This window comes from Myxine glutinosa, chromosome 2 (genome assembly GCF_964187855.1).
Source record: "Myxine glutinosa chromosome 2, kmMyxGlut1.1, whole genome shotgun sequence".
NCBI classification, from domain to species: Eukaryota; Metazoa; Chordata; class Myxini; order Myxiniformes; family Myxinidae; genus Myxine; species Myxine glutinosa.
In genome coordinates this window covers 111672391-111686666 of record NC_136262.1, presented here as the reverse complement: position 1 = coordinate 111686666, position 14276 = coordinate 111672391, and the positions used below count along the sequence as shown (strand labels likewise).

General features: G+C 46.4%; 1 protein-coding gene across 2 annotated transcripts in view; it reads right to left on the bottom strand.

The window, feature by feature from the left end:
* Positions 1 to 14276, bottom strand: part of NPC1 (NPC intracellular cholesterol transporter 1) — a 47627-nt gene that overhangs the window by 18153 nt on the left and 15198 nt on the right. The window contains exons 11-18 of one of the 2 annotated variants that reach the window (XM_068107460.2): positions 11215 to 11317; positions 7077 to 7266; positions 6773 to 6955; positions 6270 to 6384; positions 1084 to 1211; positions 739 to 870; positions 519 to 608; positions 216 to 406 (exon numbers count right to left, since the gene is read on the bottom strand). In XM_068107460.2, the coding sequence (XP_067963561.2) occupies positions 216 to 406; positions 519 to 608; positions 739 to 870; positions 1084 to 1211; positions 6270 to 6384; positions 6773 to 6955; positions 7077 to 7266; positions 11215 to 11317 (1132 nt within the window). The remainder of the gene's footprint in view (positions 1 to 215; positions 407 to 518; positions 609 to 738; positions 871 to 1083; positions 1212 to 6269; positions 6385 to 6772; positions 6956 to 7076; positions 7267 to 11214; positions 11318 to 14276) is intronic. The other variant, XM_068107461.2, reaches the window with a different exon arrangement.

Below are 14276 nucleotides of genomic sequence, written 5' to 3'. Positions count from 1 at the left end.
ACCAAACTAGTGATAATTGTCAGCAGGATAGCAACACTCCCACAGCCATGTGCTGTACATGAAAGGAAGACAATGGAGTGCATAGTAATGGCCTGGTTTGGCTTGGACAGGCACCAAGAGGCATCTAAACAGTGACAGGAAGCAGGTCCCTTAATGTTGCATTCGATCCTGGATCTTCCATATCCAAAACCTTGAAAATTCAAAATCCAACTTACTAGTTGGAAATCTGGGTAGCCTTGAAAATCTGCTGCACCAGAGAGTCAGGGTTACATCCAACACCCCCACAGACCACGTTCTGTCCATGTACGGTGGTGTAATCCAGCCCATCCTCAACAACAAAGTAAACCGGTGGGCCTGCATTCAGGAACTTGCTCATGTCATCAAAGTATTGCAGCAGGTAGGAATCCTGAGCAATATGAAGAGAACCAAAATAAATTCGTCAAAAACAGCACGAGGTTGAAAAATATAAAACCAGGCAAAAAAAATATTAAAATGGGGATGATAGGAGGGTGGCTCACATCTGGCATGGAAAGCCGCTGGTCCAGACCAACCGGCACTTTGTTCAACACAGCGATGCTGCAGGAAAATGCCCCGGCAAAGATCAGCACCTGGAGATCAAACAAAGGACACATGAACCAGCAAATCACTCTCTTTGGATCCGGATCATTGGCCAAGGGAAGTTTGCTGGAAAAAATAAAAATAAAAAAAAGGAACGAGAGTAGAACAAACATCACAGACCACAATGCCACGAGTCCAGCGGGCAAGCAGAACCGGAGCAAACACCTTGCGGAAGAACAAAAAGAGGAAGCCCTCAGTACGGAGGTTTTGTGCTTTCTGTTTAATGCAGCACAATATGTCCACACGCCATGCCTGGGGACGCATGGGGAATGAAGCGCTCACCTTAAAATACGAGCACTGTTCTTCAAAACGACAACGGCCTTCAAATACACAGGCAATGAAATTTCACCATGAGCGAGCAACAAAATGGTCAGGGTTGCTGCTGTGACAACAGTCAACAATTTCCTCGCCCTTTGTACAAGCACAAAGACGATTTTAATGAACACGAACGGCAGTAGATCCTACCTCCTGTCTGCGAAGGTCAAGACCCAGCAAACTGACAAAAGCAGTCACCTGGAGCACAAAGTCAAAGACGAGCGCCAGCCCAGCCAGGAGGGAGAAGGAGCGCACGGCTGGCATTCCTGAAAGGCCTCCTGCAATCCCATGAAAACAAGCATTACGCCTAGGTCCCCCGTCGGTGAAGCGATGCGAGTTGACAAAGTGGAAGACAGAAAACATGGAAGAGTCGACAATATTTGCGAGTGGGTTGGAGACACCCACACACGAGATTAGAAGTTAGTAGCTCGTTTATTTTCAAGATATTCCGCTCACAAGGTTCAGACATATATGGTGGTGGCCATCTTGGATTTTGACGTGGCGACCCAATTTTCAATAGCAGTCTTCCTTATGCCTAGATAGTCGCGCACCAGATTAGAAGTGAGTAGTTGGTTTATTGTCCCCCGTCGCACCGCGGAGCGAAAGGGGGACTATGGTTTTCCCCTCCGTCCGTGCGTGCGGGTGCATGCGTGAGCGAAGGACCGAATTCTAATTTGGTGCGTGGGTGCAACCCACGTCAAAATCCAAGATGGCCACCACCATGTATGTCAACCTTGAGCGGAATATCTTGAAAAATAAGCGAAGTACCAACTTCTAATCTGGTGTGTGTGTGTATCTAGGCATAACGAAGAACGCTATTGAAAATTGGGTTGCCACGTCAAAATCCAAGATGGCCGCCACCATATATATGTCAACCTTGAGTGAAATATCTTGAAAAATAAACGAACTACTAACTTCTAATCTGGTGTGTGAGTGTATCTACACATAAGGGCGACGCCATTGAAAATTGGGTCGCCAAGTCAAAATCCAAGATGGCCGCCTTGCGTCTTCCACTTTGTTAACTCGCATCACTTCACCGACGGGGGACCTAGGCGTAACGCTTGTTTTTCAAGATATTCCGCTCAAGGTTCAGACAAATGGTGGCGGCCATCTGGGATTTTGACGTGGTGACCCAATTTTCAATATCGTTCTTCCTTTTGCCGAGATACACCCACACACCGGATTAGAAGTTAGTCGTTCATTTGTTTTTCAAGATATTCCGCTCACAAGGGTACGCACGCATGGACGGACGGAAGCACGCACGGACAGAGGGTAAAACCATAGTCCCCCTTTCGCTCCGTGGTGCGACGGGGGACAATAGCACGGCTCAACACCAAGGCCAAATGTACATCGTAATCTACAACATTAATCACATGCATATTGCATATACACCTCCATCAACAAAGGTGGACAGAGGTTATGCTTCACACCTGTTTGTGAGAAGGTCATCTCAAAAATTAGTGCACGGATTCGGACAAATCTTGGTGGACAGGTTGGGTTGTGTGACAAGGACGCATTAATGAGATTTTGGTAAAGATCCACATTGTACAATTTTTCAGTGAATCGTCACCATTGAGAGATGGGGCTAAAAATGATATCAAACACAATATCCCAAACAGTTCTGTACAGATTCGGACCAAAGGTGCAGATTAGATTTTTGTTGAGGTACGGATGCAGATTTGGCCCATCAGTGGACTCCAAAATGTAAACTGTTCAGCCTGGTGGAGGAACATGCTCTACCCAGTCCCATTCTGTTTGAGAAGTGTCCATTTCATTTGTTTGACGTGTATGCACTCTGGCACCAATGGTAGGAATAAGTGCGAGCTCGTGGTTGTACTCTGGTCTTAACAGGGTTTTTATGCGATATAAAAAAAAATTCACAATTCTAATTCCAGGGAAGGGGGTGGTGTAGAGGGTAGGGGCAACTTCCCGATGCAAATGTGACCCATATAGCATCACCTGGTGGGAGTGCAGACAGACATGACCTCGGCCCCTGTTGGAAACCCCAGGCAGTGTGACCATGTCCATCCATTCTGTAAAGTTCCTGAAAATCCCATCGAGTGCTCACTCACTGGAGTCCCAAGGTCCATATATTTGCTCTCGTATGACAATCTGCAAATTGCGTATGCATGTAGACATAAGTACGGGAATTAACCCTTCCATAAGGACAGGATTGAAGATCCTGAAGATTGAAGATTCTTTGAAGTGACAAGGATAGCTGGCCAGTATCAGTCAACTGAACAAAAATTAGGATTATAAAGGGCATTTTCATCAATCGAATGTCATGTTGCTAGGAGGCAGAACTTCGAGAAGGCTGGAATGCAATTAAAGATACCCAGGCCATAGGCTTCCATCGACAATGAGCTAGAGTTTGGTTGTTAAGTCGAGATGGACCTGCAGTAAACCAGGTTGCTGGGCAATGCAAATGTATCAGGTAATGAGAAAAAGTCATGAAAAGGGAAGTTGAGAAATATTAACCTCTAATCCCACAGGAAGAAGTAGACCGGAGTCAATCACCAGCAATGAACATAAAAATAGATGGGGGTGGAGGGGGGAAGGGGGGGGGGAGGGGGAAGGGTGAAAGATTTAAATAAATAATTAGTCCCAATGTTAGTCCCTTTGGACTCCAGGACATCTATTCCTCCAACATTCCAGGCATGCTGGATCAGGATATCAATCAACAGTTACTAGCTTCCTCCAAATGTGACAATCATGGGGTTGACCACCAATCAACATCAGGAATCACTAATTCCTCAAAACAGAAAATGTTGGTTCTGGTTATGGAAACAGAATGAAGTTGTAGAAAAAACAAATATTCACCAAGATAACGGCACAGGGGAAATGCAAATGTACAACAAACAAGGTTTTATCAAAATGATGGACCAAAACCTCCGAGGCCTTCATCAGGGTCCAACATAAGCTGTGGTGTGCTGAGATCTCAAATGCCCTTCTGGAGGAGTGCGATGACAGTTTGGTGCGATTTCATGGTCGGTGGTTTGATAGACAATCCCAACAAATGTAGACTTGAAAAGTCATAATCATGGTTTTTTTTTGTTTAGAGAAAAAAAAAAAGAAAAAAAAAATTCTTGCTTTCTTCTTTCGAAGAAAATCGGGCAAGGGGGTTAACAAGGGGAGATGCAGAAAATAGGGCAAGATGGAGAAGATCGTCATGGGGACCGCAAGGCTAACCCCCGCTATTGCAGGGAAAATGGCCTTAAAATGCCTGTTGTTGTTGTATGGTTTTCTTGTTTAACCGTACTGGAGCATCGTCGTGCACAGTGTGGTTGGGATGGCATTCAGGAAGTGCGGTTTAAATCTGCTAGTAAGCAAGAGGGATCCAATCACATGAGTGGAGCCTTTGGTGAGAAAGTTTCCAGTAAAAGTTTTTCATTTCTTACTTTGATCAAGCAGTCCGGGGCCTGCCTGACCTGTTTACTCAAACAACCCAAAGCGATGACGGTTTAGTGCAAAGGTCGTGCAACAAGGTACAGTCGTTATTTGGCATCATAAAACAAGCACACCTCTTCATGAAATCAATGGAAATCAATTAAATAAAATCGATCAACAAAAGGAAAAGATAGTGTTGGGCCAAGAGCAAGCTTCTAATGCCTTGTTTACACCACTAACCTATCTGAGTGCCATTGTACCTCACTCCCACCTCCTCCCATAAACCACTTTCAAGGTAACCAAACTGCCTGCTACTTCACCCAAAGGCAGATTCAATGCTAATAAGGCAGCCTCACAGGAAGGATTACACTAGGTGGTTTGCCCTTGCCTTCCCAACAGTACTTATAGCAGGAATTTTAAATTTGTTCAGGGTGACGGCAATAGTTCACTTGCTCTTCACGAAGAACACCGTGGGGTTTCTAAACATCCACCAACTAATGCCAGAACGATTACCGTTTACAGCTTGTTTGCGATTCAAACCAAGGCTTAGAGGTGAGTGAGTATACCACCAAGTTATCCTTTCAACCCCAATATGAACTTTGAGACAAACAACTAGCTGGCAAAAAAAGAAAGAAAAAGAAAAAAAAACCCGCCCACACGCACACACCCGATTGTGACAGCCATATTTTGTGTTCATAATAGCCACACGTGCTGTTTATAGTAATTGTTTTTGTAATCACATGAACCTTGGAACCAGAATTATGCTCAAACCACTGACTTCTTGGATCCGAAGTGAACCTTCAAAAATCTTTAAGCAATTCATTAAATTATACGATTGAGTAAAATTTTGTTCACTTTTTTAATTCCGAAGGGAATACAAATGTGTGTCGGTGTATGTGGTACAGTAGTGTATTGGGCCAATGTTTATTCACATTTTGAACAATTATTACCTTCGCAAAAGCGGAAGGTTATGTTTTGATCGCTGTGTATTTATTTGTATGTCTGTGTGTGTGTGTGTGTGTGTGTATGTTATTCGCATAACTCAAAAAGTATTCAACCGAATTGCATGAAATTTGGTGGGATGATTGGTTATTATACGGGACACATTTGATTAGATTTTGGGAGCAATCGGGTCAAAGGTCAAGGTCAAGGTCACGAAAAGGTCAAAATCGTATTTTTACCATAGCGCGGTCAATTTTTATCCAATTGGCATGCAACTAATGCCAAAATGTTCAGAATTCAATGCCCGATCTTGTTTGTCATAACTCGGTCAATTCTTATCCGATTTGCATGAAATCAGCACCAAACTGTTCACTGTTCTGTTCCCTACACTCCCATGCCAAGTACAGAACAGTAGCTGCGGCGAAGGTATGCGCTCTACCGAGTGCCCGTTCTAGTTTACTTATTTTATCACTCGCAGACCATTACGAGCTCCAAAATAGAGCACAAATCAAGCATCCTTTGTGGGAGCAGAACATAATGTAGAAGATTTACCACAAGTAGAAACGGTGACAAGACCCCATGGACAATGGCCTGTACTGGATGTGATGAGGCGTGGAAAGAAAAGCGAGTGTGGTTGTGTGGGACTGCTCAAGAGTGGCGAGGTAAGAGGATCATAACTGGTTCCCATTAAACAGGAGTATCAAACCTTTCCTAAATCAAGAAAAACATGGCATGCTCATCCTTTTCCTTAGTTTCCGAGCAGCACATGCTTCGATGATATCACTGGAAAACAAGTCAGGTTTTTCCGCCTCCATATATTAAGGGGGAAAATATTGAACCCCCTATCCTAACCCCACCCCACACCTCTCCCATTTCACTTGCCAGACTAAATTCCTGCTAAAAACGTCCTCAAAGTAAAATTACCCTCCAATCCACCAAAATCCAACTTAGGCCCAATTACGCAACCTCAAACCTTAGGTGGAATACCTTTGGCGTAATTTCCTCACCCAAAAAGAAAGCAACCATCTCACAGAGACCAGAGAGAAGCAAACTCGGGGCCACGTTTCCCAGCACACGGCCCATCTGTCTTGCCAGGTCCTCACCTTCACGACGCTCATCACGCTGCAGGTAAAACCCACATCAAAAATAAGGAAATACCTACAAGGTTTTCCACAAACACCTTCTCATCCAAGAACCTCCTGCCATAAAGTCTTCAGGCTAAGAACAAAATACTAGTTTCCAGTTGAAGATTATGAGAAAACTTAGGATCAGGCCTTTGGGATCAACATTGTGTGAAACACAAGCGTCAGATTAAAGCAAACGCTTCATTAGCCAGGAGACCTGCAATGTACAATTTCAGACGTTGGCACTTTGCAACTGACCTCAATTCAGTGAAGTATGGTGAAAACATTTTAAAGTTAAATACGACAACAGAATTGGATTGGAAAGAAGAGTTGACTTCAGAATCGAATTATTCACCCTACAGTCACAACTATCCAAATTAACCAACCTGGTAGGCCAGAACCAGAATGAAGATGTTATCCACACCAACAGCCAGCACGAGAAAAGGGATGACCTCAATAGCAATTAGGGTCAACGGTACGCCAATGTAGCTGAACACCCCGAGCGAACAGGCAACGGAACAAAGCACAATCAATACCCCTGCGACTCCCAGAGAGATCTTCAAGTCCACCTGCCAAGATAAACAGAAAATGCTAGTTTTGATGGTTGTGATGGCAAAAAAAGTTGGGAGGAAAGTTAAAGCACAAAATGCAAAAAGGACAAAGTGGTTCACGGACACAAAGCTGTCTTACAAACACTGTGCTGATGCTGCGAATGTGTCCAAGTGCGAGAGAGATGTACAGCAGCATGGTTCCATAGCTGATAAGCACGGTGATTAGGTCACCATTACTCTCTCGTTGCAACTCGTCTTGGATGCTGCGCTCGGCAGAGTACGAGATGCTCAGGTTTGGGTTGGTGTAATTGGACACGAGGTCCAGGAAGCTGCAGGAAATTGAGCAATTGGTATTAATAAAGCCTCAAATATATCCATGTCTTGATAAACGAGCTCAGCTACAAGTTGCATTTAAATTGGAATATATATATACAAATATACATACACAGTCGTGGCCAAAAATAATGAAACCCTTGCACTTTTTTTTTTTTTTTTTTCAAACAACTCACAATTTTCTCGAAAAAAATAAGTTGAAATTGACAAAAGTATTTGGTCTCCACAATTCTTTATTTCACTGTTAATATTACAGAACCTTTGTTTTCGATTCAGAACTTCATATATCCTTTTAAATCAGAAAAGAAAAAGAAATGGCATTGACAAAATTATTGACACCCTCGACTTAATATTTGGTAACAGACTTTGGACAAAATAACTGCAGTCAAGCACTTCCTATAGCCATGGAGCTTCCTACACCTCTCCACTGGCAGTTTGTCCCACTCTTCTTGTACAATCTGCTCCAGTTCTCCCAGATTTGAAGGGTGCCTTCTCCCAACTGCTGTTTTCAGATCTCCCCACAGGTGTTCAGTGGAATTTAGATCTGGACTCATTGCTGGACCACTTCAGAACAGTCCAGAGTTTTGTCTTGAACTATTCCTCGGTGCTTCTTGAAGTGTTTGGGGTCGTTGTCCTTCTGCAAAACCCATGACCTTCGACCGAGACACAGCTTTATGACACTGAGTTCAACATTGCATTCCAAAATGTCTTGGTAATCTCCTGATTTCATGATGCTATGGACACATTCAAGGCACCCAATGCCAGAAAAAGCACAGCAACCCCAAAACATCACTGAACCTCCTCAATGTTTGACTGTAGGAAAGGTGTTTTCTTTGAAGGCTTCGTTTTTTTTTGTTTTTTTTTCTGCAAACAGAGATGTGCTTTACCAAAAAGCTCTAGTTTGGTCTCATCTGTCCACAGGACATTTTCTCAGAAGGATTTTGGCTTATTCAGATTTGTTCTGGAAAACTCCAGTCAGGCTTTTTGTCTATCTCTCAGCAATGGGTTCCTCCTTGGTCTCCTACCATAGAACCACCTTTCATTGAATTGGCGACGGATGGTGTGAGTTGAAACTGGTGTACCTTGTGTCTGTTGGTCAGCTTGAATCTGTTTGGCAGTTGATCGAGGGTGCTTTCTCCACCATTCAAACAATCCTTCACTGCAATCTTTGATCAAGTTCTCTTGCGGCCACGTCCAGGGAGGTTGGCTACAGTGCCATGGGCCTTAAACTTCCTGACATTGCGTACGGTGGACACAGGAACATCAAGGCCTCTGGAGATGGACTTGTAGCCTTGATTGTCCATGCTTGGTTACAATCCTGTCTGACCCTCAAAAAATTATTGGGTTTTCTTTATTTTCTCCATGCTCATTGTGGTACAGTGACATATCACTGTGTATAATCACTGTGTAAAATAGCAGAATGACTGCTTTTCTCCAAACTTGTTGAATGATCGATTTTTTTTAAATTGCAGCTACCTGCAACTCACCACAGGTGAGTTCAATTCCAAAGTAAAGGAGAATCACCTGCTTGCAATCTAATTATTTCGAACAACTTCGAAAAGGTGCCAATAATATTGTCCGGCCCATTTTAGGATTTCTGTGTGGAATAAACTTAGATTTAGTAATTTTTCAGCTTTTTTTGTTTTGTTCCACTGCAAACTAAAGAAATACAAATGTGGATACCAAAAGATTTTTTAATTACAACAATTTTCTTGAAGAAATGGAGCATTATTTAAATAAATCTATAAAAAAAATAAAAGAAGTGCAAGGGTGCCAATACTTTTGGCCACGAGTGTGTGTGTATATAGACAGACAGACGACAGAGACCCCAGACAGACACAGCCGACAGACCCGACAGACACAGACGACAGAGACCAGACAGACACAGACGACAGAGACCAGACAGACACAGACGACAGAGACCAGACAGACACAGACGACAGAGACCAGACAGACACAGACGACAGAGACCAGACAGACACAGACGACAGAGACCAGACAGACACAGACGACAGAGACCAGACAGACACAGACGACAGAGACCAGACAGACACAGACGACAGAGACCAGACAGACACAGACGACAGAGACCAGACAGACACAGACGACAGAGACCAGACAGACACAGACGACAGAGACCAGACAGACACAGACGACAGACCCCAGACAGACGACAGACAGAGACCCCAGACAGACGACGACAGAGACCCCAGACAGACGACGACAGAGACCCCAGACAGACGACGACAGAGACCCCAGACAGACGACGACAGAGACCCCAGACAGACGACGACAGAGACCCCAGACAGACGACGACAGAGACCCCAGACAGACGACGACAGAGACCCCAGACAGACGACGACAGAGACCCCAGACAGACGACGACAGAGACCCCAGACAGACGACGACAGAGACCCCAGACAGACGACGACAGAGACCCCAGACAGACGACGACAGAGACCCCAGACAGACGACGACAGAGACCCCAGACAGACGACGACAGAGACCCCAGACAGACGACGACAGAGACCCCAGACAGACGACGACAGAGACCCCAGACAGACGACAGAGACCCCAGCCAGACGACGACAGAGACCCCAGACAGACGACGACAGAGACCCCAGACAGACGACGACAGAGACCCCAGACAGACGACGACAGAGACCCCAGACAGACGACGACAGAGACCCCAGACAGACGACGACAGAGACCCCAGACAGACGACGACAGAGACCCCAGACAGACGACGACAGAGACCCCAGACAGACGACGACAGAGACCCCAGACAGACGACGACAGAGACCCCAGACAGACGACGAGAGAGACCCCAGACAGACGACGAGAGAGACCCCAGCCAGACGACGAGAGAGACCCCAGCCAGACGACGAGAGAGACCCCAGCCAGACGACGAGAGAGACCCCAGCCAGACGACGAGAGAGACCCCAGACAGACGACGACAGAGACCCCAGACAGACGACGACAGAGACCCCAGACAGACGACGACAGAGACCCCAGACAGACGACGACAGAGACCCCAGACAGACGACGACAGAGACCCCAGACAGACGACGACAGAGACCCCAGACAGACGACGACAGAGACCCCAGACAGACGACGACAGAGACCCCAGACAGACGACGAGAGAGACCCCAGCCAGACGAGAGAGACCCCAGCCAGACGACGAGAGAGACCCCAGCCAGACGACGAGAGAGACCCCAGCCAGACGACGAGAGAGACCCCAGCCAGACGACGAGAGAGACCCCAGCCAGACGACGAGAGAGACCCCAGCCAGACGACGAGAGAGACCCCAGCCAGAAGACGAGAGAGACCCCAGCCAGACGAGAGAGACCCCAGCCAGACGACGAGAGAGACCCCAGCCAGATGACGAGAGAGACCCCAGCCAGACGACGAGAGAGACCCCAGCCAGACGACGACAGAGACCCCAGCCAGACGACGACAGAGACCCCAGCCAGACGACGACAGAGACCCCAGCCAGACGACGACAGAGACCCCAGCCAGACGACGACAGAGACCCCAGACAGACGACGACAGAGACCCCAGACAGACGACGACAGAGACCCCAGACAGACGACGACAGAGACCCCAGACAGACGACGACAGAGACCCCAGACAGACGACGACAGAGACCCCAGACAGACGACGACAGAGACCCCAGACAGACGACGACAGAGACCCCAGACAGACGACGACAGAGACCCCAGACAGACGACGACAGAGACCCCAGACAGACGACGACAGAGACCCCAGACAGACGACAGACGACGACAGAGACCCCAGACAGACGACGACAGAGACAGACAGAGACGGAGACAGACACTTTGTAATTTAAGCAAATCTTGAACCATTTACTTTTATAAACAAGCCAATAATTTGGCAGAACAGATCAAGCCTGCTTGGTGCAGAACCAATGTGAACTTGCATACCCTTTCTCCCAAGCCTCAACCAAAGCAAGCTTAGTGGGGTCGTGGTGGTAGTTTTTCACAGGAAAAGTAATGATTAGGGCAGTTGCATTGTGATAATTCAGCCCTGTTGAACAAAACCACACACACACACACTTGAGAAAGAGTAAAACCTGTTGCACCTGACAATTCAGCCTTTTCCTTCTTCCAGGATTGGAAGAATCCCGGTGGGGTGGGGGTAGGGGGTGGAAAGGGAAGGGGGAATGTCATCAATCTGCATGAAGTGCAGCACGTGCGAGACAAAAAAAAGATACATTTCAGACAATGAAGCTAATGCAAATAGATGGAATGGCTGGCTTAATGTGAGAGAGAGACAGAGACAGAGACAGAGAGACAGAGAGACAGAGACAGAGAGAGACAGAGAGAGACAGAGAGAGACAGAGAGAGACAGAGAGAGACAGAGAGAGACAGAGAGACAGAGAGACAGAGAGACAGAGAGACAGAGAGACAGAGAGACAGAGAGACAGAGAGACAGAGAGACAGAGACAGAGAGACAGAGAGAGAGAGAGAGGAGAGAGGAGAGAGAGGACGTACCATGATGCTTCCACTATATGTGAAGCACTAATACGACAGTTTATTGGGAATCAAAGCCAGACCAAACAGCTGAATCCTGTCGGATTCTCAATTCACCCATCAACGACCAAATGCTGGTGAAGTGTCCGCCAAGTGCAGGCAACCCATTCAGGGCCACACGTCGATGATGACTAGAGAGGAAGTCCACCAGCCATGCGTGGAGATTTCCATGGATACCAAAGGAGGAGAGTTTGGTGAGCAGAGCGGGGTGCCAGACCATATTGAAGGCACATGATATGTCAAGGGAGACGGCTCTAATTTCCTGTTTGGCATTGAGGACCTCCATCCATTGTTGAGACAGCAGAAGAAGCATGTCCAGAGTAGAGTGACCTGGTCTGAAACCAAATTGATGATCAGAGATCAAGCCATTGGAGAAGAGGAAGGATTTCATATCCGAAGCAATGATGGATTCCATGACTTTGCTGATAATCGGGAGAAGGCTGATTGGTCTGTAGTTGCTAGGATCTGTTTTTGCACCTTTTTGTGTAAAGCGGTGATATTGGCTAATTTCCAAGCAGATGGCAGATGACCTTGAGCAAAAGAGGGTGAAGAGAACAGAGAGGGAGTGAAAGTGGAAGAACAGGATTTTAGGACCCGTGGGCTGATGCCGTCAGGTCCAGTTGCAGAATCAGAGTCGAGGGTTGACAAACTTTTCCACCTTGTCAGGAGGAAAGGACAAAGTCCAGGAGCAGCTGGGTACGACTGGGTATGGTGGGTACAGAGAGGGATGGGTTTGGGACACAAGATTTAGAGGCAAACAGAGTTGAGGCATTCAGCTTTTTCACGTGCGGAGTCAGCTATATAGCCATTTGAGGGAAGGGAGGGGATGGAGGGGGAACAAACACCAGAAACAGATTTGACCAGACACCACCAGGATTTGGAAGAGGGAGACAGATAAGAGAGTTCGGTCTTGAGAACGGAGATATATTGTTTCCTGGCTCTCCTGAGGGTGGAGACACTTGTTTCGGGCTTTGTGAAAGGAAATGAGATTTCCTTCCATTGGATTTGCTTTCCAGGAGACAAAGGCAAGTTGTTTCTGGGCAACAGCCTCACCACAAGATTCCGTGTACCATGGACGGGAGGAAGGGTATGACGACTGAAGACGAGATGGGATAAATCTGTGCATGAGAGCAATTTACTTTGGAAGAATTCCCAGGATGAGTTGGTCAGAGGCGGTCGAGATGGGAGACCAGTCCAGATGATTGATGGCTGCTTGAAGACCATGCCAGTTGGCCTCAGTGAAATGCCAGACTCGTCAACGCTGAGGAGGCTCCCTGAGAATGGTCAATTTCCGTTCTAGAACTTTTCCAGAATTTCCAGAATGGAATGGTCAAGTTAATCAGATGAAAATTAACAATTTTAGAAATTTGGTCTATGTTGACCTCAAAAATAGTTGGCGGTTGGTTTCAGCAAGCCGATATGCAAATCCTATTCAAATTTCAAGTCAATCAGTTTAAAATCTTTTTAGAAACTTCAAAAAAGGGGTTGACCTTTGGCCTATGGTGACCTTGTGACCGATGTTGATCTCAAAAAGAGTTGGTGGTTGAATTCAGTTCGCCGATATGCAAATCCTATTCAAATTTCAAGTCAATCGGATGAAATTTGAGGATTTTAGAAATTCGATTTTTTTTTTGGCATACAAGATCGAGGCTAGTGTAAGAGCAAACATTATTACCAAAAAAAAAAAAACCGACACAAAACATATAATAAAGGGAGTGGGAGACACCATGGGGAGAGAAGTACAAAATTTGAGAGCAGGGACATCGGGAGATCTGTGTGAGGGAGAGGGCTTGGGGGGGAGAGGGCTTGGGGGCAGGAGGCATGGGAAGGGGGGGGGGAGGGGTGGGAGAGGTTAAAAAAAAAAAATGGACACTGCTATGACTTCCAGGAACGAGGTCAGTATTTCAAAAAAGTGGATCTGGGGTGAATCAATGGGGGTAGAAAATATCAAAATATTTTGGATGGGGGAAGATGAGAGATGGTGGTGAACAGCTGTTTTAAAGACCTGGAGGGAGGAGTGGGATTGAAGAGAATGAGGGAGTTTGTTCCAGAGGTGGGAGTAAAGAGGAATGAAAGAGTGAAGGTGAGCAGAGAGTCTTGATTTTGACATTTTAACCAGAAGAGGGTTGCTGGCAGATCTTGTGCGACCTGTAGGAATATTTGGGGGACAGAGCACAGAGAGCTGGGGGAGCAAGGCCGGAGAGGAGTCGGTAGAAGACAGAAAGACCACCAACCTGCCTGCGGTGAGTGAGTGAGTGAGTGAGTGAGTGAGTGAATGGCCCTCAGTTAGCTTCATCGCGGGAGATTCCAATGATTCTGAATGCTTTGGTTTCAACAGCGTGAAGCCAAGCTGGGTTTGAGGCAGGAGCACCAGCCCAGAGGGGAGAGCAGTATTCAATTGAGCTGCGGATGAAAGCCTTGTATGTGGTGAGGAGCTCGGGGTGCCAAGGAAG